This window comes from Cheilinus undulatus, linkage group 18 (genome assembly GCF_018320785.1).
Source record: "Cheilinus undulatus linkage group 18, ASM1832078v1, whole genome shotgun sequence".
Classification (NCBI taxonomy): Eukaryota; Metazoa; Chordata; class Actinopteri; order Labriformes; family Labridae; genus Cheilinus; species Cheilinus undulatus.
Genome location: NC_054882.1, coordinates 31,361,594 through 31,385,415, shown reverse-complemented (window position 1 = coordinate 31,385,415; position 23,822 = coordinate 31,361,594). Strand labels below are relative to the sequence as shown.

At 37.7% G+C, this 23,822-nt stretch overlaps 1 protein-coding gene across 1 annotated transcript; it reads left to right on the top strand.

The window, feature by feature from the left end:
• Window positions 1–208: 208 nt before the first annotated feature.
• LOC121526588 (V-type proton ATPase subunit C 1-B-like) lies at window positions 209–22,711 on the top strand. Its single transcript, XM_041813234.1, has 15 exons — window positions 209–223; window positions 333–436; window positions 5,324–5,389; window positions 6,627–6,828; window positions 9,140–9,207; window positions 9,678–9,763; window positions 12,063–12,157; window positions 15,185–15,276; window positions 15,489–15,584; window positions 15,684–15,752; window positions 17,591–17,683; window positions 17,774–17,861; window positions 19,530–19,627; window positions 19,749–19,878; window positions 21,806–22,711. The coding sequence occupies exons 1-15, from the start codon at window positions 209–211 to the stop codon at window positions 21,893–21,895; spliced, it is 1,392 nt and encodes a 463-aa protein (XP_041669168.1). The 3' UTR covers window positions 21,896–22,711.
• The last annotated feature ends 1,111 nt before the right edge of the window (window positions 22,712–23,822 follow it).

Sequence of the window (23,822 nt, the reverse complement as noted above, 5' to 3'; positions counted from 1 at the left end):
AGTTTTTTTCAAATCCTCTGCCCTTTCCCAAATGCTTAGAATTGAAAGTTTTCCATCTGGTGTGTGAGGTTACTTTGCACAATCATGCAACTGAGACTTGATTAATAATGCTAGTGTATGGACAGTAGCATTGATAAGAGGATGAATGCAGCAGCTCTAGACTTGAAAAATTGTCCCTGCAAAAAAACAAGTCACCAAGTCAGTAAAAATGCAGAAGATGCTGGTGAGGTTGAAGTTGAGGTGTGGCACCATCAGTAGGGCTGTCCAGGCTGCCACAGGACGGCCGGGACCAAAAACTTGTGGCTGCCTGTTGTGCCTTCGACCATGTTCAGCTTGGAGGCCAGGGCAAAGCCTGTAACATGGGCCGCTGTGTGACCACAGCTATCACAGGAGGCATCACACAGCTGAGAGCTTCATCAGCTCTCCTGTGTCTTCAGTCTGTTTCACAGCCTGGGCAGCTGCAACTATAGACACCTAGGTGGTCTGAGCCAGGACGTAGAGTTCCTGGTGTCATTTTTGCCCTGACTTGACCTGTGGTGATTATCTACGTATTATCTTACTCTATAAGAAACTTCAGTCATGTTTAAAGGTTGTCAGAAAAAAAACACATTTTGGCAAATATGCTATGAGACTAATGATATTAAAATGGGTTACAACCATACAGAAATGGCAGCTTTTCAACTTCCTCATCTTTCTTTTGTTCTGTGTTTAAGATTTCAGTACTTAATATTGACCTGTTTAAGATGGAATAAAACCTTAACCTGGATAATCAATGCAATATAGAATAAATTTTTACATTTTGATAGTCAATTGGAACACCATATCCTTGAGACTTCAGATTTTACCATTTAGATAATTCTAACCAAAAATATTAAATTGAATTGTTGTATAACATGCAGTCTTGATATACTTGATTTCTTTTAACCCATACAATCGAATCATTTTTATTTACTGTAAACCGCAAATTCTCTTTTTTCTTTCTTTCGTTTGTTTTTTTTTTGTTTTGTTTTCTTTTTTTGCATTTTCAAGGCACACATCATATGTTCCTTATGCCTGTTTTTTTTCATCTAATATTGCAGATTAGAAACTCGCACACAAATTTTCTCCACATAGACTCCTATTTGGATCAACAGATTTAATAATGTCCAAAGAAAATCTCTGTATTTACTACACTGGATGGATAAAAATATCTGGTCAGTAACTTATTTAATTGATGACCAGGGACTCATGTTATATTTCAAGCAAAAGTTTTCATAAGATAACCAAACATACACTTATACTGAATTTGACAAAATAATCAAAGCAAAACCCAGTTCAGTCAAACTTTAAATACAAAATATTAGAATAGACATTAAAATAAAACTGGTATGAAACTACATCACAGATACTCTGTACCCAGTAAGACCAAACAGAATCTCCATTATACAACTGTTTTCAGAATCAGATGTAAAAAATGGAAAACAAACTATATCAAATATCATTTAAGTCCTGATGTAAAATAAGTGCATTTGAAAATTTGAATAATATTTATTCATCCAATGAAATGCTAAGACTCCAGTTTAATGTTGATCATAACAGCTGTATTTCTGTGGCATGGACACTGAAACAACAGATCATCTGTTTTTCTATTGTGTGAACTCCGAAAATTTTGCGAGTCAGAAAAAATGTCTGTTGTCAGTGCTTGTGATGAACTGAAAATAAATGATGACCTCTGGTAAACTCTGTACAAGAATATACATGAGTTGTATTTTTATTATTTATTTATTATTATTTTGGTCTTTGTTTTTTTCTATTCATCCTAAATATTTTTTTCTGTTCTTGTTTTTATTAATTTATCTTTTATCATTAATGTACTTTATCATGACTGTGCCTTGCTGTTAATGTTGTTACTGTTTTCTAATACCAAATGTTTGGAAATGAACGTTTATTTAGTATTAAAGAAAAAAAAGGTTTGTGATCTACTGATTTATTGCACACTACATATTTCAATCTCCTAATAAATCATATTCATACAGTGCATGACAGAATTGATCTAAATTCATGTAATTTTATCTATATTTACAGCAAATGTTTAAAAAATATATTGAATGAACTTAAGATCTGTCCTCTGTTTGTGGAGAGAGTAATGGTGGGAACAGCGCCCTAGCGCCCCCTATTGACCTGCCGCCATCGTTGTGTGGATGTGCATGTTGAGTACTGCTGCAGTGACTAGACACTGCTTACATCCTTGCCTAAACATACTGATGTGCAGTTATATGATGTTATTCCCTCATGACAGTCTGTGTAGTATGATGTCACTGGCTCTGAGAGAGGACAGCATTGATGTAGAGGAGTTCAGCAACATTGAAACTCTACGTTAGGGATGGGCGTTTGGAAGAAACCTGCCAACTCATATATATATATATATAGGTAATTTCATATAAATTTGGGAAATCTTTAAAGATATGGGGAAATTTCATTGGTAATTTTGGGGAGGTTGTCTTTTTAAATTAAAAAGAAAAAAAAACTCCATGGAAAGCTGAGGGTTGTTAAGGTCATTTTTTGTCAGTTTCACAGAATATTTTTGTAGAATGTATTTTTAAATTTTGGGGAATTTGGACATTTATGGGGGAATAAGCTTGATGGACTTTTTGAAAACTATTATTAGGATGTTTAGGCTTTATGATAACGTTTCACTGTGTCATTCGGGGAATATGTTAAAAAAAAATTGGGGAACTTTTAATGGGATAAATTAAAGCTATATTTAAGAATTTCAGCTGATTCTCTTTGAAATGTTATGGCATGTGTGGATTTAGAAAAGGGAATTTTCAAAAATGTTCCAAATTCACTGTGGAAATATGTTGATGCTTGACCTTAACAAGTCCTTGTTGTCCATTGTGAAAATAAGGGCAAAAATGCCTCTACCATAGCTTCTCAGTGATTGACACCTTACTGATTGAGGACCCCCAACAGCTGATCACCTGACCAACACACAGCCAAAACATATCCTCTAAATGTGACCTAGTTGCTTACAGGACCTTCGGGAGATTTGTGCATCTGATTTTTTTGGTAAAAACGAAGTGGTGTTCAAGACAAGACTGAGCTTGCACACTCATCAGGTCCTACTGATCCCAATGGCGTGGGAGAAAGTCAAAATGCAGTGAAAACAAAGCTGAATTCTCAGGAAGCTAAAGAAGCGGTAACCAAGTGCAGTATAAAGCTTACAATGCTGTTATAATACCCCCTCAGGACCTGAAGGTGGTTGAACAGCCAGGAACATTCAAGAATAGTTGTGTGCAGACAAGGCTGCCCAATAGGAGTTATAAAGGGGAGGTTTCTGGGACCCAGCCAAACTGGGGGCCCATGGAGGTCAGCAAAACCATGGTCCATTGTAAAGTTAAGCTGTGAAAACCATATTTTGTATTTAACCTAAATAATAACCACTCTTATCAACAAACAAATATCTTTATGTATTCATTTAGCCTTCTTTAGATGAAAAACTTTTGTTTAAAACAAAATTTAAAGGGGTTAAAAATTGCTAAAATTTGTTCATAATGGCTAAAAATGGTAAAGAGGTGTTGAAATTGGATATTTAAAGAACACAAATGGGTTAAAAGTGGCCAAAATTTGATAAAAGTGGAAAAAATGACCCAAAAAAATGGGTTAAAGTGGCAAAAACGGGAATGAAAAGTGGCAAAAGGTGATTAAAAAGTGGCTGAAATGTCTATAACGTGCAAAAAAAATGGTGGAAATTAGGTGGAATGGGATGAAAAATCGATATAAACGGGCAAAATTGGGTTAACTGTGGTTCACAAGGATTGGAAAAATCTGTTGATAGAGAGAATAATGGGTGAACAGAGGCAACAACAGGCAGAAAGTGGCCCCCTATGGACAGTGATTGAACTGGCACAGTCATGCCTCCAGTGTTGACTCGAGTAGTTGTGTTAAAAGGGGCCGATTCCCACGTTTGTGAGTGAAGACTAGCCATAAAAAGGCTATATCTATTTTGATGTGTAATGGTGTAAAAAAGTTGAAAAGGTGGAGGCACCCGGATTTGAACCGGGGACGTAACGGTTTATAGCCGCGGCTCTACCATACTGAGCTACACCTCCTGGCGGTTAATTGAGGAACTTTTGTATATTTTGACTTTTGTATCCACGATGCTCCAGCCAATGAGGAGGCTTGTTCTCGCAGCCAATCGCGGCTCAGGACGGAGGGAGGGAGCGTTCCTATTGGCCGTTGCAAAGGTAGCGCGCGTGCACACTCAGACAACTTGATCATGGCGGACTCGCCGGCCCGAAAACCTTACTATTCTGACACTAACAACGACAGCCTACACTGAAAAGCAGCCCAAGGAAGAAAAGCCGATGCCACGACAAATAAAACAAGGACAAATGACAAGCATTTCAAAGATGGACAGAACTACGCCATAGCATCGCTCTCAACTTGGATTACCAACTGGAAGCCCTTCTCCTGGACAGGTAGGCGTCTAACTTGGTGTTCTTCTAACCTCTCATTGGGCTGTAACGGTTGTGTGAGCTTTTTAGGGAAATGGACATTTCCAAACGCTGACGTTTTGTGGCATTTTTCAGTGTTGAAAAGCACTTTAGCATAAAGCTAACGGTAGGTGAGCTTCGGTTGATGGGGGATAAATATTACTAATAACGTCATACGTACTTTTGTAATGTACATGGTTTTCTCATGACAAAACTCCTATGTGGTGTTGAGATGTTCAGGTTTGTCAAGAGACTGAAGCATGAACGTTGGTGGTATGTGACTGTGTTGTTGTTCTGAGTTGTTTAGCATAAAAGCTGTGGCAAGGTAAAACGTCACCCGGCCAGCCTGTATTTTTTTTTTCACTCTTGCATTTATTCCCGCTATGGAATTGTGTTTCTGATATTTTCTTCGCGGTGATTTGTGGCAGTGCTGAGCATAGTTTTACCATATGCAAAATAGAGCCAAATGTTCACTATTGGGGTTGGCTGAGGGTAACCATCACAGATATACAGTAACTCTGTTTATTTGCAGTGAAGTTTGTGTTGGGAAAGCTATGACTGCATTGTGTCTCTATGTCTTGGAGCTATGACAAGAACACTGTTTCATGTACACCGCACAAGGGAAAATATACTGGATCGCCAGAACCAGCAGAGTCTGGTATTTTGGCTGGATCTCTTTCTGACAGTGAGTTTCGTATGATTTGTTGCTTATTTTCGTACTTCTTCGCAAATTTAAATTTGCCCAAATATCCCTTTCTGTTTTGTCCTCCCAATGAGTATAGTGAATGCCAGCTGAATATATATTTTCATGTGTTAATTTTGTTTAAACTTGTTTTTCTCATTTTCAGAGACAACTTCTCTGTTGTTGGTGTTGAGGAGCTGGAAAACAGCAGCAATGAGGACAAAGCAGTGCAGTGACTTCAGTGCAAGGTATATTTTAGATTTTAATGACAAAACTGTTATCTGGAAAGAGGCCTGATTATCTGTGGAGTCAGACGGTTTTCATACCGCGTCGATGTCCGCCATCCTCTAAATATTAAATTGATGATAACTTCCAAATGAACACTGCAGTGACAGGAAAGCTTGAATTTAAAGTCAACCATTTATTTCAAGCTGCAAAAGTACAAACATTGGTCCTTTTAATCATCAATATGGAAAATTCTCTAGTTTTAGACCAGCAGAATATTTTGTAGTTAAGAAATTAAGTTTATACAGAAGTTCAGAAAACTGTTGTTCCTTAAATGTCCACTAGAGGCTGTCTGCAGAAATACCAGGAGACACATACATGTACATGTTAAAATTCTGATTTCTAGAAATAAATCTATTCACAGCCTGGTGTTTGTGTAAGTAGTTTGTGATTTTTTTTAGGCACACGTTGTCTGAAGAATATTATTTTTTCATATCTTCCATTTTTGTTTTAAAAAGGATAAAAAAAAATATACATTCTTAGGGGCATGGTTTGTTAGAAGGTCAGAATTTGTCTTTTTCTAGGCTGACTAAAATGCAGTATAAGACAGGGTTTTCATTATGATGAAAGTCATGAATTTGATTCAGAGGACAGCTTCATTAAACAAATAAGTGACATAACTCGGACTTCGTCCAATACTTTATATAATCTAAAAATTATACAGAAACATGTTTTTCTTTTCAAGAAAGTCCTAATTATGTTCATCATTTACTTAGTGTGTCCCGAATAAATCCTTAGTAGATTCTGTGTAATATCCTTGTGTGTCTGATCTAACTGGTTATACTTGTTCAAATCACCTGGAGTGATGTAAGAGCTACCTGTGATCCTAGAGGACAAAGAGCCATCAGTCAGTGTCGGGTAGAGCTGCTGCTTGGACTCTCACACTCACTCACAGAGGGATTGACAGAGAGTAATCATGAGGATAACGTGAAGGTAAGAATCTCTACTTTGAAACACTGTTCTTTAAATTTCTTTATTCTTTATTAAGTCTGAACTAAAGGAAAATGCTTCTATGATTATTGGAAACTATGGCTTTGTTAAAACTGCATAATTGATATTTAATCCAGGCTGTAATTTAGGAATTATAAAGTTGGCATAATAAGACAGTTGACATGCTGGGCTATCTTTTATGATTTTTACATAACTTTTTCTTCCATTTTTGTTGTTTTTTTGTTGTGTGACAGTACCTGTGGTGCCAAATCCTGTTTTTGTGGGAGGATTTTTGACTGGATGTCTCCATGCGAAGCCTTTGGAGTCATGACAGACTTGTGGTTAATTTCTGTCCCTTTGGACAAGACCAGTATAACCAGTGTGGAGAAACTCAAGCGCACCATAGCCAAAACACATCTGGCATCCTGCTGCAGGTTCTCCATTCCTGAACTCAAGGTAGGATTTTTCATCACCTCTCCATTAGAGAATCCTGAGTGGTCTTCAGTAGAAAGTAAATACTTACACAAGAACCAGATATGTGACAGTTTCATTGTCATCAAGAGAGGAAAAGAGGAACTGTATGTGTAGGTTAATGCAGTGTTAGTACAGTATAGTGCTGCTTAGGAGGCTGATGGTGTTTGGTGTCCTTCTCTGGTGAAGGTGCACAGGCTCAGGTTGCTCTTTGCAGTTTGAGGCAAAATTTCCATCTGACCCATTTCACTCAACGTGATCTATGCTCACCTGCTCACATTTTAGCTGCACTTTTCCACCTCGTTACAAGTTCAAACACTGACATTTTGAGGTAGACTCTCTGGTTTAGTTTTCAAATGGAAAGTTTAGGATTCTTGAAGAGGGGGTGTATAAGGTACTAATTATTAGTAAGTTTATTAACTACAGGAGATGTTAGTCATTCCAGCCCATCTACTGAGAAACAGGCAGGAGTGCAGGCACACTATAGCAGATGGAAATGTTTACCCCATGTAATTTCACTAATTTAAAAAAAAATCTAAAAACTCACAATATATTTAAAGTCTGTTTGGAGCAAATATAAACTGTAGAAAAAATTGGGCAAAACCTGAATGAAGTCAGTCATTTGATTACTAAATGGAACTTCTGAAGCCAATCAGCAGCAGACACCATGGTGAAGCACTGTCTAGCTGCACTGAATCTGTCCACACCATGAAGTGATGGACAGCTTGGCTCCACTCCATTCCCTGAATATTATTTTAAAATGAGAATTTTTACCATAAAATGGCATTCCATAATGTTTATTTACTGATTGATAAACCACTGTTGTCATTTAATGCCTGTATGTCACTTAATGAGGGATGTTTTAAAAGTGGTGACTGGTTTTGCATCTCTAGGTACATGCAAAGCCTTTTGGAGCAACTTTTAAACAGCTTTTCTCCATCAGTATATGAAATTCATCCATGGAACAGAGGCGTTACTTCACACAGGGGCCATCAACTACATTTGTACATGGGCCATCTTTACTTGTTCTTTGACAAACATTTAGTCTAATGTATTGTTTAAATATTTTTATTTTTTTTTCAAATTAAACTGATCATTAGCCTTTTGCAGCGAGATCAGCGAGTCCAATCCCCTATACTATAGCCAGCCACAAAGGGGAGATCGAGATCTTTTAGCTGCATATTTCTAGAGCTATCATTTTGTCCATCCTTAGGTTTGATGCTTTTCTGCTGTGTTGTTACTGATGAAAAGCCTATGCAGGAAAAAGGTCTTTTGTTTTGATTCTTTGGCAGGCATTACTCTCTCAAAGAGCCTGATGCAGTAGATGTGAAAAAAAAACAGTTTTATATTAATATCTGCTTATAATGGCTAGAAACGGAGGGGGTAAGCTGAGATATCAGTGTGGCACTGCCGTCAAACTAACTACCTGCCTACCAGACAAAGACATGGAACTGAGGCAGAGCTTAGCCTTCCAGCAAACAGCTACTCCATGCTAACCTGCAGTCATATCAGCCACACCTCCAATTAGGCATAACTTTTGTCCTTCTTAACACCAAAATATTTTTAAAAATCAGTTCCATGTAGTGTGTGCCCATAAAGGCATGAACTATTCCAAAATCATTTTAGTAGCAGGCAAATAAATCTATTGCAGTGAAAGCAAAACATATTTTATTCAAAGTTTGATAAATGTAAGTTACTACTGAGGAGCCGTACAGGAAAATGTTATCTTTTATTGTCAATACCAACATGATAATATGGATCAAAAGCCAAGTTTTTTTTGGTTTAAGACACACCTTTATAATAAAGTGAAGTGCAACAGATGTTCTGGGATGTGATGTGGAATCAGTTTCTTGCTATGTTTCACTAGAACCTCCTGATTTAGGCTTTTAGTTTTAGTTTTTTTACTTAGTAAATTATGCTTTTATTAACATGATAAAGTACAATATTTTCCCAAAATATACTTTTGTGAAGGTAATGTCACTGACATACTTAAAAAAGTACAAAATACAAAAATGCTAAGTAAATGTAATTACTTACTTTCCACCCAGTGTATAGCCTAGCTCCTGCGTCTGCAATCCTGTCCGTTTATCAGTCAAGGTGCTGAGCTGACCGACATCTTCTGTGGCTCATAAACTTACAATTGATAAGCACCTCATACAGCCCCACTCAAAAAATGCTGAACTATTCCTTTAAAAACCAGGCCATGCTGGAGCGTTGCTTGTGTGATCTGAGCTCTCTGTGATGTCGGATCGATGATACAGTAACACTAACTGTGCTGTCTCTGCTGTGACCTCAGGTGGGAATACTGGACAGTCTGCTCAGCGTGTCAGATGATCTTTCCAAGCTTGACACACTGACTGAGAGGTAAAAAATAATATCTAAGTATCAGTCTGAAAATGTTGCTCGTGCTTTTTGTCTCAGTAGTTATGGCCTGGTTGTAGCTACATGCAGCGGTGTCCTTAAATAAGTTGTGTTACTCTGAGCTTGTGTGCAGTCTGTGTCATTATAAATTGATGGTCAGGGGCCGCTGACGGTTAGTTTTCCCTCCTGATTTTAAATTCTTTGTTGGTCTACTTGAGCTGGAGTGGTGTAAGTAGGGATGATAATATTATTTTGTTTCATCTTTTCTTGTTTAAATTAATCCCTCAGTTTATTTGATAGTTCATTGTAGACCTCACTGCCATTTGGAGAAGAGACATTTCCAGAGAATAAGCCTTGAGAAACTGTGACTAAATACAATATAATAATACAATACAATACAACATAAATGACAACCTCTCTAATTCATGGAAGCATTTTTGTGATCATGACGTTTTTTCCTTTCACCTGCTCAGTGTGATTAAAAAAACACATCAGTGTATGAGGGAGGTGATGGAGCAGTCTGATGACAAAGTGCTGGAGAATGCCTTAGCCAATGGAGGTGAGTCACACGCTCACAAACACACACACCCATGCATAATGAGGGTGTTAATTACAGCTTATAGAAACTCATCCAGTAAGTGCGTTAGAAGCCTCAGGCTGTATGCACATGACACTTCATAAAGCAAACTATAGGTGAATGTACACTCATCCATATGGAAAGCTGTTTTAGCATTTATTCTATATTCTTGATACTCAGTGTCAGTGTCCTGTAGTTCTTTCACAACAGCTGAATGCCTTAGCTCATCACTTAGCTTGTCAAATGCATCCCCCTCTTCTCTCTTGCTTCCCTGCTGCTCCCCCAACCCCAGCAAAGCTTTGGCAGATGGCCGTCAACATGAGTCTGGTCCTGCTCAAGGTTCTTGCTAGTGCTAGGCTCATGGTGATAACTGTTTATGATAATACACCGAAGAGTACGGTCTAGACTTGCCCTCTTTGTAAATTGTCTTGAGACAACTTCAACTGGCGCCATACAAAAAAGGACTGGTTTATTGACTGAACTAGAGTGCTGTTTTGGTGGTAGCTAGCAGGGGCATGAGGGGGGATAAAGGGTAGAGGTTTCTGGGGCCGTGCCAAACTGGGGACCCATGGAGGTCAGGGAAATCATGGTCCATTTTAAAGTTAATCTGTGATGACCATATTTTATTTTTAACCTGCATGATAGACTTTTCTTAATTGAAAAAAAAAAAAAGAATTTTATTAATTTAAGCTGTTGTACAGTATAGCCTTTTTCAAAATAACCCATTTTCTTAAAACAGAACTACCCTTTTTTTGGTAATGTTAAAAATGTGAACAGGTACTTTGAACATGGGAAGGAATGTAAGACTTCAGGGCTATACTGTGAAGTCACAGACACCAGAATGCTGGAAAATGAAGCAGAAGGAACTGATATAACTTAGAGGGAAAAATAATTAAATGATTGAGAAAAGAGTACAAAAAACTGGCAAAATTGGTCGAAAATGGCAAAAATTTGTGAAAAGTGGTTACTTACTGGCAAAAATGTAATGAAAGCAAAAAAATGACTTTAAAAAGGCAAACTATGGCCTAAAAGGTGCAGGAAAATCGTGAAAAGTGGTTTAAAAAGTGGCAGAAATTGTCAAAAAGTGGCAACAATGCTTGGCTTAAATGGTGAAAAGTGGCTAAAATGTGGCCATGTCGAGTCATTTGAACATCATAACCCTATAATAGTTTGACACACTTTTCAGCTCCAAAATGAGGTAACTGTTAGAAAGGACACATCATCAACAAATCACAACTGGGGAGGGCCCATTATCTGGGTTTTTCAGGGGCCCAGCCAATTCTGTGTGTAGACCTACTACCTAGGAAGCTAGTAAGATGTCATGTCTTTTACTTTTTTGGTAGATTTTGCACAAAAGACTCCAGCTAGTAAAACATAAGGATGTTTTGGCCTTTAGTCAACCTGCAAATATTTCTGTGGATCTGTAGCTTAGTGTGTGTGTAATATTTTCTTTTACTGAATCAAAAAGAAGAAGAAAAACATAAAGGAATCCTGTCCTTGCATTAGCAGTGGCTATAAACTGGGAATTTACACCTGCTGCAAAAGCAATGTTATGCTGCCCACCTTCTCTGAACATTTGTTGTCCTTTGATTGGGGGGTCTTTTTCATTTTCTTTTCATTTAAAGCTCTAGAGAAGAACTTTAAACCATAGATACAGCTGCATACACATGCACACACTACAGACTGTAGATGCTAGCAGTTATACATGCACAGTTCTTTAAATGCTTACGTCTTTGCTGGCTTCCTCACCCTTTGTTTGTCATTAGATGCAGGTTGTCTATAAGAAGAAGATAACAGCACTGGATCAACAGGGATCAACACTTGATATTAAGGATATAAAACAAATGCTTAGATGGCTTTCCATACAGCAACACCCACATTTTCACTTAATCCATTCCTTTTTATTAGCTTACTGATACAGATCCACAGCTGGCAAATACAAACCAGGCTAACCAGCTTCTCTGATAACTCTTCCCATCAGACCATGGCGTGACTCACAGAGCCGTCCTGTCACCTCTGAAAGCTTACCTCAAGTCTCTTAGGGGTATTTTATCTGCTGGTGGTGTGCTCTTTTAGATGAAGTGCTGTGATTCCTTAAATTCAGTGTGCATTGTTTACATGAGTGTTCTGGCTTGTGCTACACCTTTGATTTAGCGTAATTTAATTTAATTTAGTGCAGTATTTACATTGCTGACATTTTTGTTGTATCATTTCTGTACCTCTGCATGGTGTTGTGTTTTTGCTTTTTTGTCATTGTACTCTGTCCATGGTTGTTTCTCAGTTGATCTGATGAGCTATGTGACCAAGTTTCAGTGGGACAAAGCCAGGTATCCCACAGCTCTGCCTTTGTCCAGCCTAGCAGACATCATCAACAAGGTACAAACATGTTAATATAATTTCTAATATTCTGATTTGAAAAATCAGAAAATAGGAAGATGTGAACCCAAGCCATAGCTGAAAAACCTCAATATAATCATGGCCGTTTTGAACAACTCTTAATGAAGAAGCCACTTAGTGAAGAAATTTGGAGCAAACATTAATAAAAGTTTCTTTTAGAAATGTTATGTTGTGTCAGTCTTGGTGCCCCCTTAAAGACACTTTATCTCCTATGTCTATACAGTCATTTTTTTGATACGTAACGTCTCACCCTGATTCTTTAACCAGTCAAATGCCACACCATTGACAATATTTGCCATGGAAAATGTGAACTGCTTCCGTCACATGCTGTAAGTTAGGGACACATTGATGCTTCAGTTTGATATTGGTATTGGCCGATAACGGATCTTTTGGCTGATGTAATCCATCAGCAAATAATGTGTGCAAAAAGGTGCCAAAAGCAGATTTTTATCTGCTGTGGCCATAGACTGTAGAGAGAATTGGACAAAGCCTGTGTGACGTCAGCCGTCTGCTTACAATAGGCGGACTCAAACAGCTCTTGAAGCCAAACTGCGGCGGCTTCCATATTGAAATCGATATTTCAACCAAACTTTGGATCAACCTAACAGCCCACCCACTTAGCTCAAATTCCTGTTAGCTAGCTAGCTAGCATTCTGGTTGACAGAATTGTAGCTTCTGCCTGTCAAGCTTTCTGTCAATCAAATGAGACACACCAATCAGTGCACAGTGAGGTTTTTCCTAAATATAATCTAAATGATTGTGGTACAAAAAAATTCACCCCCAGTGCAATGAGAGGACATGAAGACATTAGCTAATGAGACACATTTGGTTTTTGAACCAGGCAGTAAACCAGTTTATTTCTAGTGTAAAAAAACGGCTTTTTAACAGGTGTCCAGTTGGGACTTCTGGTGTTCCTGCAGCCAGCCTCAAGTGGACATTCGCTGTATTGCAAATTTTTTTTTGCACTTCTGCATTGGCTTCATTTTTCAGGACTGGAAGTTGAGATGTCAAGGCATATAGGCAAAATAGTTGTACAACAAATATTAGATGATCATCAAAAATTACTTCAGTGGTTAAAATGCATATTTGGAACCAGAATGCATAGAATAGCGGAGCATCATAGTCCATAGAGTACATCGAAATATCAAATCAAAGAAACTGTGAATCACTTTGCTGTAAAATGTCATAGAAAACATATAAAATATGGTTTGTAGTAGAAGAACTGTCCAGTTAAGTTTTATTACACTGCCCCCTGCCTGAAAAGTCTTTGTATGCAGTCTGAGTTTAGTTGTTTTTACACTGCCCCCTCCTGGCTGAAAGAGAGACCAGGGACCATGTGCTGCTGGCTAGTTTATTGCCATGTGAGGGCCTTGGAGTGCAGGCAGCAGTTGATTAATCTTGTGCAGGATTATCTTTTGGACAATAATTGTCAGCGAGTATGGTGTTTTTTGTGATAGGGATAGAAGCAGAGGGTTATAGGTCAGTTTGTGCTTTGTATTTTTGACTGTATATTTGTAGTGGAGTTTTAGCCAGCAGAGCTGATTGATATTTTTACCGTGCCTTATTTTCTGTCTATTTTTCTTAATGCATTTTGTAATGTGTTTTTCATTGCAGTTTTACAAAGAAATAAAAGGATAAGAATGCTTTAATAAATGACAAGAAAAGTTATGCCTTTAAATTTTTGGAGGATTTTAAGTTGTTAGCTGTCTAGCTTTGAATGTTGGCTACTCATAGCGAGGATAGTACAAGAACTGATAATTCAACTGTAGCATGCACATATTGTTTAACTTTGTAAGATACACCTTGTCTCACAATACGTAAGGCTATATTTACACATGGAGACTTTCTGTCATGCTGTTACTCAAACAAGATGTGACAAGTAAATACTGATGCTTACATTTGTCTGTATCCTGTGCTCATGTACAGTAGTTGTGTGAGTAGTTGTATGGTCATTGCCTGGGGCCTACAAATTACAACCCCAATTCCAAAAAGTTGGGCCATTGTGTAACATGTAAATAATAACAGAATGCAATAATTTGCAAACCTCATAAAGTCATATTTTATTCACGATAGAACATGAACAACATATCAGATGTTTGAACTGAGACATTTTACCATTTCATGAAAAATTTTAGCTCATCTTGAATTTGATAGCAGGCACACATCTCAAAGAAATAGGAGCGGGGTAACAAAAGGCTGATAAAGTAAGTGGCACTGATGATAAACAGATCATTTTGCTACTAATTAGGTTAATCAGGAACATGTCAGTTACATGAATGGGCATAAAAGGAGCATTTTAGAGGGAACCTCTCAGATATTAAGATAGGCAATCTGTGAAATCTGTGAAAACCTGCAAGACAAGTTTACATTGGTCTCAGAGGTTCTGTGAGGTTTGTTCCTGAAACATACTCCTGTATTGGATTTTTGCATTTCTAAAGCCCCTCTGTTCCAGCCCTGCTCAAAATGAGCTGTTTATGTAGCTTCAAATGTTAATGAGCTCTCTGACTCTGCCCCTGACACCCGCCTCTCAGGAATTTTTATGATTCTTCAGGGGATTGTGGACAGACCAGGGCATATTTTTGCTAGAAAAGACTGAAAAAGTGAGTTTTGCATAATATGTGACTTAGAATTTAGGGATTTAAGAATAATGTTCATGCACTCTAGACCTTTCACCAATAGAAAACATGTGGTGCATCATAAAATAAAAATCCAGCAAGGAAGACCTAGGACTGTTGAGCAGCTATAGACCTGCTAGCTAGAGTGAGACAACATTCCTCTCCCAAAACTCCAGCAACTGGTCTCCTCACCTCCTAGAAATTTACAGACTGTTATTAAAGCAAGAGAGGATGCTACACACCACCTGTCCCTACTTTTTTTGAGATTTTACACAGTGCCACAACTTTTTTTGGAATTCATGTTATGCTTAGTGAGGTGCTGAGGTTTTGAGTGTTCACATACTGTATACTTTTGATGCTCTTATGTGTTTTTTTGCTGCATGTGTGTCAGGAAGTTTCATTAATGGAGGCCGAGCTAAGATCCCGAACTCTCGCATACAACAGTGTGAAGTCCAGCCTGCAAAGCCTAGAGCACAAAAACCAGTAAGTTTTCTCTGCTGTGTGCTAAGTAAATACACATTATTAGTATTGTATAGTGTTAGTTTGCATGGTTTACTTGTGGAGGTCAATACTAAGGGCATTTTTGGTTTCACAGATTTCTTCACAGAGCACATATCCTTTCAATAGGACATAAGTATCCTCTGTTCACTTAAGATTAACCATGAAATGATGAACTGGACTTTCTGTCTTTCCAGAGGGAGTTTACAAACTTGCAGTCTGAATAGCATAGTGAGGAAAGAAGACCTGGTGGTGTCAGAGTACCTCACAACTCTTCTAATACTGGTCAGCAGGTCAGTGACACATTTACAAGTCTTTAACGTCATTGTAATGCATAATATTTGCGATAGTATTTCTCTATAAATGTGTTTCTCTCCATGTTTTGGCCCTAGAGGGTGCTACCTGGAGTGGGAGAGATCTTATGAGTCTTTTTCTCAGTTTGTGGTTCCTCGCTCTAGCAGGTGAGCTCTCTTTATGTAAGACAAGACTCTACACCTGATCCAGGTACAAGTGCACCAGCTGAGCTCAGAGTACCTACTCTCAGCGTCTAAAAGGTCGGGCCTGGTAACAGCAGGTGTTTCATTACCGACAGAAAGTAAGAGTCCAAGAGTAAAAGCACAGAAACAATGAAATTATTTATTTATTTATTAAGGTTTATTTAACCAGGAAAGCCTCATTGAGATTACATATATCATTTACAAGAGAATTAAATAATGTTTGTGAAATTTGAATGCTCTGTGACATCCTGCTCAAAACTTACCCCATGAATCCTCTACCCTTATAGAAAAAATAAATACTCAGAAGAATTGTTGTTTAGGGACTATCGTTATAAAAGACTGAAATGAGTATTGACTAAACTAACTTAAAAATGTAAAACCACTGCCTTACAACACAACCCAACACATTGTACTACGATATCATATATGATACAAGACAATAAAGTCCGAAGCCACAGGATACAACCCAGCTCATGATGCTACCATACAATTGGATTACAATGGTACGGTACAATATGCAATGTGTTCATGTAAACAGAAAATGTAATACTAATGCAATCCAGAAAAACAGAGCACGTGATCCATATCCACCTTATTCCTAGGGGGTCTACAGTAGCTGCAAATATGGTGGAAATTCTGGAAACTGCAGTTGTTGTTTCTTCCAATGGCTTACTAAAGTGACTTAGCACCAATTGCAGTCGTTTTGAATAGAATAAACCCAAAATTCAGTAACTACTGCTTCATTTTTATTTGAGCAGACATCCAGCTAAATGTTATTGTAAGCTGAACGTTACATTTCCCGAAATACTGTAGAAATACTGTGCTGTGAGTGTTGGTACCTGTTGCTGTGTTCTTGTTACTATTAACTAAACAAAGTTAAATTTGTGTCTTGAAAAACAGTGTTTTCAACATGCTGGTCATCAGGGATGTGATTCTTTTAATGTTCATTTTATATGAATTCTTAATATGGAATTTCAGATTTACTAAATTGAGTTGACTAAGTGAATCATGGATATTTATATAATTCATATATTTAAAGAGGGGCTAGTTGGTAGAAATTTTTTTTTTAACAATTCCACAAACTAAATAGAGAAATGTTAACGCTGTGACTAGGCTCTGCATCTGCTACAAAGTGTGTGAGGTCGTCAATGAAATAGGATTGTCCTTGTCCTTGCAAATACCAATATGAAGCTGAAAAAGAGAGCTAAATTTCCTACTGTACCTCCACAGAGGCAATTTCTTTATATTGTCCTCTCAAGAAGGAATAATAAAATCCCCTTTCAGGTTTAACAGGTGACAGTGGCATATCCTGAACTCCAAATCACTCTAACAATCAGGATTGCATCTCTTTGCAGTCTATCGGTCTGATAGACTGGGAAATTGCAAAGTATCACAGGGGCTAAGAATAAGGTGGATATGATGATTCTTACATGGCCCTTCAAATACCTGCTTCCATTTGATCCTATCTTGTGAAGTACTTTTTGTTTGGCCCAAGTTTGGTTCAGCAGTTTTCAATTCTAAGGTGGCAGTTCTTTTCCAAGTCAGTGGGCATCCTTTGTTTCTTCTTTACAGGTGTGGTCTATCTCCAAGCTACTTTAGGAATGCAGTCCTGGTCCATCCTAAGAACAAGTCTTAGCCAACAGAGCCATCAATATTTGATTTCATATTTATATTTCCCTCGTTGATAGGTGTCGCCCAGTCTTAAGTCGCTTTTGTTACTTAACTATCATCTTTCAGCTTGTCCTTTCACTTTCTTTTTTTACTCCAACTTTTTTTTTTTTTTTTTTGTGTGTGGTCATCAGGAAGTTGTACGAAGATGCAGAGGGAGGAATTTTCTCCGTTACACTTTTTAAAAGAGCTGTGTCCGAATTCAAAGCCAAAGCCCAGGAGAGCAAGTAAGCAGGATGAATTGGTAGAAAATTCTCCACCAATTTAAAGTTGTGTTATCTGTGTGAATGACCAAAGTGTAGCCTCTGATCACACAGGTTCAGCGTGCGTGATTACAGTTTTGATGTGGAGGAGAAGAGGCAGCAGGAGATGAAGCAGCTCAGTGTTCACAAGAAGGAACAGTATGTGAGTCAAACGTCATAGACCTTGTTCATAGAAGTTTCACTGTGTTTTCAATTTTGTTTGTGTACACCACATTCTTGTGAACTCAACAGCACTTCGCATCTTTCCCTAAATTAAGTCCCAAATACCCTTTTGGAGTCAAAGATAAATGTGTAAATGCAAATTATGAAGTCATTTCAAACATTTGATGAAGTAATGATAAAATAACGGATTCAATCATGTCATATTACTTCTGATGTAACAAACTGCATTTAACATCAGGTGGGAGTGTGAGACCAGCCTCCAGTGGACTCTCAAGAAACTCAGTCTATTGCACTGGCTTCATTTTTCATCATCAGATGTTGTGGCTCGTCTTCGCTGTGGATTTTGTTGTTCACTGGCAGTATAGACCCTGCTGATCACCACATAGAAATGCCATTCATGTGACCAAAATTAAAAATAGTAAATTATTTTGCTTTCATGTTGATAGGGCGCTAACAAAAATATATGGGGTGTTGATGGCTTAGCTGTTCGGTCATGTCCCACATAAGAAAGCTAGTCACCCAAGTGGGCTTTCCAGGTTCAAGTCTGATCAGGGGCTCTTCTCTTTCCTGCATGTCATTCCCCATTTCTTTTGTCCTGATTTCTTATGCTCTTCACTGTCCTGTCCTCTCCCAATAAAGGCAAAAAAGCCTCCAAATTAATGATTCCAATTGTTAAGGACTTGATAACTGTCTGTATGTTTTCTAAAATACTATCTCCGTGGGGTGTCTGTCAGGACACGGTAGGAAATAGGCATAGATTTCCTTTTCCACTTTATTGAAGGCATGTGCACATGTCAGGCATAGAAGGCATCACAGGTCTGTATGTACTCTATATCTTTGTTTGTGGTTTTCTGGTCATAACACACAAAAGGGAAACCTGATGGTGTGCTAAAGTCTGACGGAAAAATGGGAGAACAGCCATATTACTGAATCACTGAGGAACGATAACTGGGGTGGATCTCATGCAGTCATAAACTATCAGCCAGTAGTATGAGGGATCACTTCTAAACCAATCAGAGCACTGAACACATAATACGAACTGCTAAACTGAAATCTGACCTGAGAACAGTTTTGTACACCAATTGTAAACATTTACACCAAATTCCTACCCTACCGATGTAATAAAACTTTGAACAATAAACATCAGAGAGCATCCTCTCCTTTCTGTGAGGCAGAAGTAAAATTTATTGATCTTCAGCGTGTTGATTTTTGATTTAAAAACAATGAGGACACCTTGAGAACAGTCAGATTTTAAAAATGGAGTTGGTACTGAAGTTTTTTGTGTAAAACTATAATTTTGGCTCAAATTATGAATATGTCAGTCGAAATTCTAAATCAGATTTTGTATTTTGTACTTTATTTAAATTAGAGTATTTAACAGTCTGATGAGCAAAAAAAAAAAAAAAAATCTGGTGAGGCATGAACATGAACCCTAAGTTTGGGCTAGGCATCAGACATTTAACACTTTTGGCTCTACCCCTAACTTCGTACAAGTCAATAAAGTCATAACCTGTGACCTCAACAAAAATTATTGAAAATTGTGAACTGAATAAATGAATTTAAAGACTTAATCTTATGACCCTAAATTCAGTTTGAATTGGATTTTTCTTTGTTGAAGTTTGTAACTAATGTGGACATCTCCTCTCAGGGAATCTTTGTGCGTTGGCTGAAGGTGAATTTCAGCGAGGTGTTCATTGCCTGGATTCACTTAAAGGCTTTGAGGGTGTTTGTGGAATCAGTCCTCAGGTCAGTGCTACAAACATGAGTGGCTTTCTCTTCTTTTTTATCCTCATTAATGAAGAAAATATTGTGGTACACTTTCCTGTTCATTCTTTGTGAGAGTACTAATGACTTTGTCACTTCTCAGGTACGGGTTGCCAGTGAGCTATCAGGCTCTTCTGCTGCAGACAGACAGGAAGCGCTCAAAGAAACTGAGAGATATACTCTCATCACTCTTCATGCATCTGGACCCAACTGCAAAAGCTGGCAAGACAGACGTAAGAGGCCGGATCTATTTATAAAGCCACAACGGATACTTTTGTTTGGGTTAAATTTTATTTGTGGGTATTTTTTGGCCCTGTTCAACACAACCAGAGAGATTAGGGAGTATTTTCTGCACATATTTGAAGAGAATATGCAAGACTTCTCCGACGTTAAAGCATGAAGAGCTCTTTGTGAGATGGTGCAGCCATGGTTTGCTTCAAATCCATGTCACATGTTAACACAGCGCTCCAGGTTGCATCTGAAGTTATTCTGTCTGAGATTAGAGAACCATTTTCATTTCAAAAAAACAGGGTAGACCTTCACATTCCCACTTAATTTTTGGGCATGTGGGTCCTGAGGTATTTAAACACTATTGTAGTCCCAAAGTTAACTATACATATGATAAAACCAATTTTATTAACATACAAAAAGGACAAAAATTGAATATTAGAAACACAGCTATTATTACAAAAATACCTGAACTTTTTTTTTCAATTGATTATTGACCAACTTACTGATGATTAGCCATGCTTTGGAAACAGGACTAAATGTGCATTGACTTTATTTAGCATTGCTTTTCTACCCCCCTGTATAATTTCTGGCCCTCTCTAAGAATCACTACTTTAACCTTTGGTTTTAGTGTTGGCTTATACTTAACATCTGCCTCTTCTTCAAGGATCTAAATTCAACTTCTGTTTTTAATTTTTTTCGCATGTTGCAGTTGCCTGTTGCTTATATTTAGTGTTGGAATAATGCAAACTAACTCAAGACTCAACAGTAATGCTCAACAATAAGTGCACTAAAATTGGTATAACTATCAGGTGAAACAATAGTTAACCACTGATTAGCATGTAGATGGTGAGAGATTGCTCCTTAAATTTATTTGGTATGGACAACAATTGTTAGTTTTTAAGCCAAAAAGTGCTGAATAAAATACAAAAATTTTTTGTACACTGTTCTAAAAATATGCCACTAGAATTATTGCATGATATGTAACGCATAACATTTCTGCTGCTGCTGCAAAAAAAGTTTTGAACCAGTATTTTGACTCACATTTCAGGTAAAAGAAATATTGCACCTTCTGCAATTTGAAAATTGCACCAGGCCATATTGCGATTTAATCTAATTTGCAATAAGTTGCCCAGCCCTAGCCGGGTGCTCATAAACGGGAAGCATGTGCACGTTTTCCCTAACTGGCATAGAGAAATGCCTCTTTTACGCTCATGTAAGGGCATGAGACTGCAAAGCAGTGTGCAAAATCAGAAGGGGAATGAGTGAGTGGAGAAGAGGCAAGAGATCGGTGATGCTTAAATCAAAATAAACCATAAAAATAATTGTACAATAGACTCCAGATATAAGAAACACCTTAATAATTCTAAAGTGGATGTAGCGCTGAAAGAAAAAACCAAACAGGATGGTTTAATTGTGTTTAAGCGCCACTAGTGGCTATTAAATATGTGCTACAAACACATTATTTAGATGATATCACTTGTTCAGACAGTGCTTTCATCACGAATGGCATGCATTTCGTTTAGTTTAATTGGGGAATTTTTTTTAAAGTGAGAATTATTTGAATAAAACGTACATTTATTCTAAAACATGTTGCTTTAAAATGATGAAACATTTAAACACATTTGAATGCTGGTGTATGAGGATAGGGTTTTATTGGTAGTGTCTAATAATAAAACTCCGGCAAATGGACACGAAGTGTTGTTCTTAATCTAACACATTTGAGCACTGACAAGTGTAAAATTAAACATTTTTTCCTGTCATATCAGCACTCAAATGTTTATAAGAGCATTCTCTACTGTTCTTGGATTTTGTTCTTAGTTAAGTTTAAATCAAAGACGAGAAAACTTTAGTGAATGTCATTATTTTCTCAAAAACTGTCGGGTAAGAGCTCATTGTTCTCACTGCTGTGTGTTTTCTGTTGTCCATCAGGTGAGCTTTGACATCCCAGGACTGTGTCAGCAGGAGTACTCCTCCGTCATCTGCTTCAACATCAACATTAATCTGCTGGAGATCAGCTAGCAGTCCGTAGAGGAGGAAAGAGGCACAAAGACACTAAACAACCACGAGGAGCCTGTTGTTCGGGCAGTCAGAGCCAGGAAGACCGAGACCTTTGACTCTAAATAAAGCTCAACTAGTGAAGAGTATATCCATGAATAAATTGGTTTTCAACATTTCTCATGAGCTGGAAACAACTGTGGAGCTCTTCTGACAGTGCTGTAAATATTCTGTGAACAGTGGATGAACTTGGTCATCAAAATAAGAGAAGCACATGGATTAAACTTTAAGATGAGCTGCACTTGGAACTCGAGAACCACTGACTGTAAATGTTCATGTTAATGTACAGCTTTAAGTATTTAAAATCATTTCTTCTACACATCCAAATGCCATCTAATAATGCAGATCTCATCAGTCACAGTTGAAAAAACACTGTAGACACTTTTCAGGACATTATACAGTATACTTTGTGAAGGGAAGGCATATCATGACGGTATATATACAGCATCTTACCTCTTTTAACTTATTTTAGATCACAGTGTTTTCAATGTAAACCTACCATCTATGAAAGGAGTACCAGAATACCTGGTTAAAATAACAGAAACCTCAGTATAAATAAACGTGAGCCATGGCTTTGGGAATCAAAGTTTAAATGTTGCTCAAGCAGGATCCTAAGATTCGTAGAGGTGGTCTTACCCATTGTTTTCACAAATGTATAATTATAGAGGTCAGTCAGAGATCCATTCATTCTATAAGAATCTCTGTGATATTCACCCCTCCTAACCTCTCATACTTTCATCCAAAATTTGCCACAATTACATTAAAAATTTTGCCGCAATTCTGGACCTTAAGGATAACTAGTTTTATAAGTATTAAAGAGTGGCTGATTCTGTTAAAAAGGTTCCTGTGACTGATCAATACACAGAGGTGTACATATTAAATGATTAAAGTATCACTTTTAATGCATCATTTACATGTTGTTTTTTTATTGTTGAAGCTGCTAAGACAGAGCTTCTTTTAAAAGGGAGTTGTAACACTTAGATGTCAAGATACAATCACAAATGTCACAAATATTTAGTGCAAGTCTTCTTTCTGTCACCAGGGGGAGCTGTGCAAATTCTGATACATGTCCATTAATGTTCTTGTAAAGTCAGCAACGTGGAGCTGAAGGACTGTAAAGGTGCTTAGTGATACCCTGAGGTGAGGTTTTATCACACAAACAGGATTTAACTACAGAAAACTCCCGCACAGAAGCCCTGAGTAGACAAACATCTGTATTTTTAACCGTTTTATTTTCCCTTGACAATAGCAGGGGCAGTTTTGGTCATCTGGAGGCCCCAGGCAAAGACTAATAGAAAGCCCTTCCCTATTCAGATAGAGGCGATCACAGTGAGTGACGAAAATATTTTGAAACATCTCTTTTCAGGTGAAAAAATCCGAAAACTACAGGACTCACCCAAATTGAGGTATTAACGCCCAAATATTTAACATGACTTTATCAGGCCTTACAAGAACATCCTAACTAAAACTCACCATATCATAACACTTTCATGTTAAGGTCGAACTTATAGAACAGGAATATAGGCTCAATATTGATGCATTATCTGTTCCTCTGCTACCAATCATATTTAATTTACTGCATGGCATTTAACCACAATCTCATTCAACCAATTCAGTGATTCAATGTCTACAGGGATTTACCTAGCCTATACATAATTTGTATTATAAAAATATTTTTGGCTTTCTGAGATGTTTGGATCTTGCTGTTGGGACCAGGGCTCCTCCCCAAGGACCTTTTTATCTCAGTGCAATTGAGTCAAAAATCACTGTCACCAGTGTCATCCGTTCTATGCACACAAGGGTTTCTTACTTTGCTTTAGGAAAGCTATCTAGCACAGGGCTCTGTTGTACAGTTTACACTTGCTGCTGTGCGTCAGCAATACATATTTTA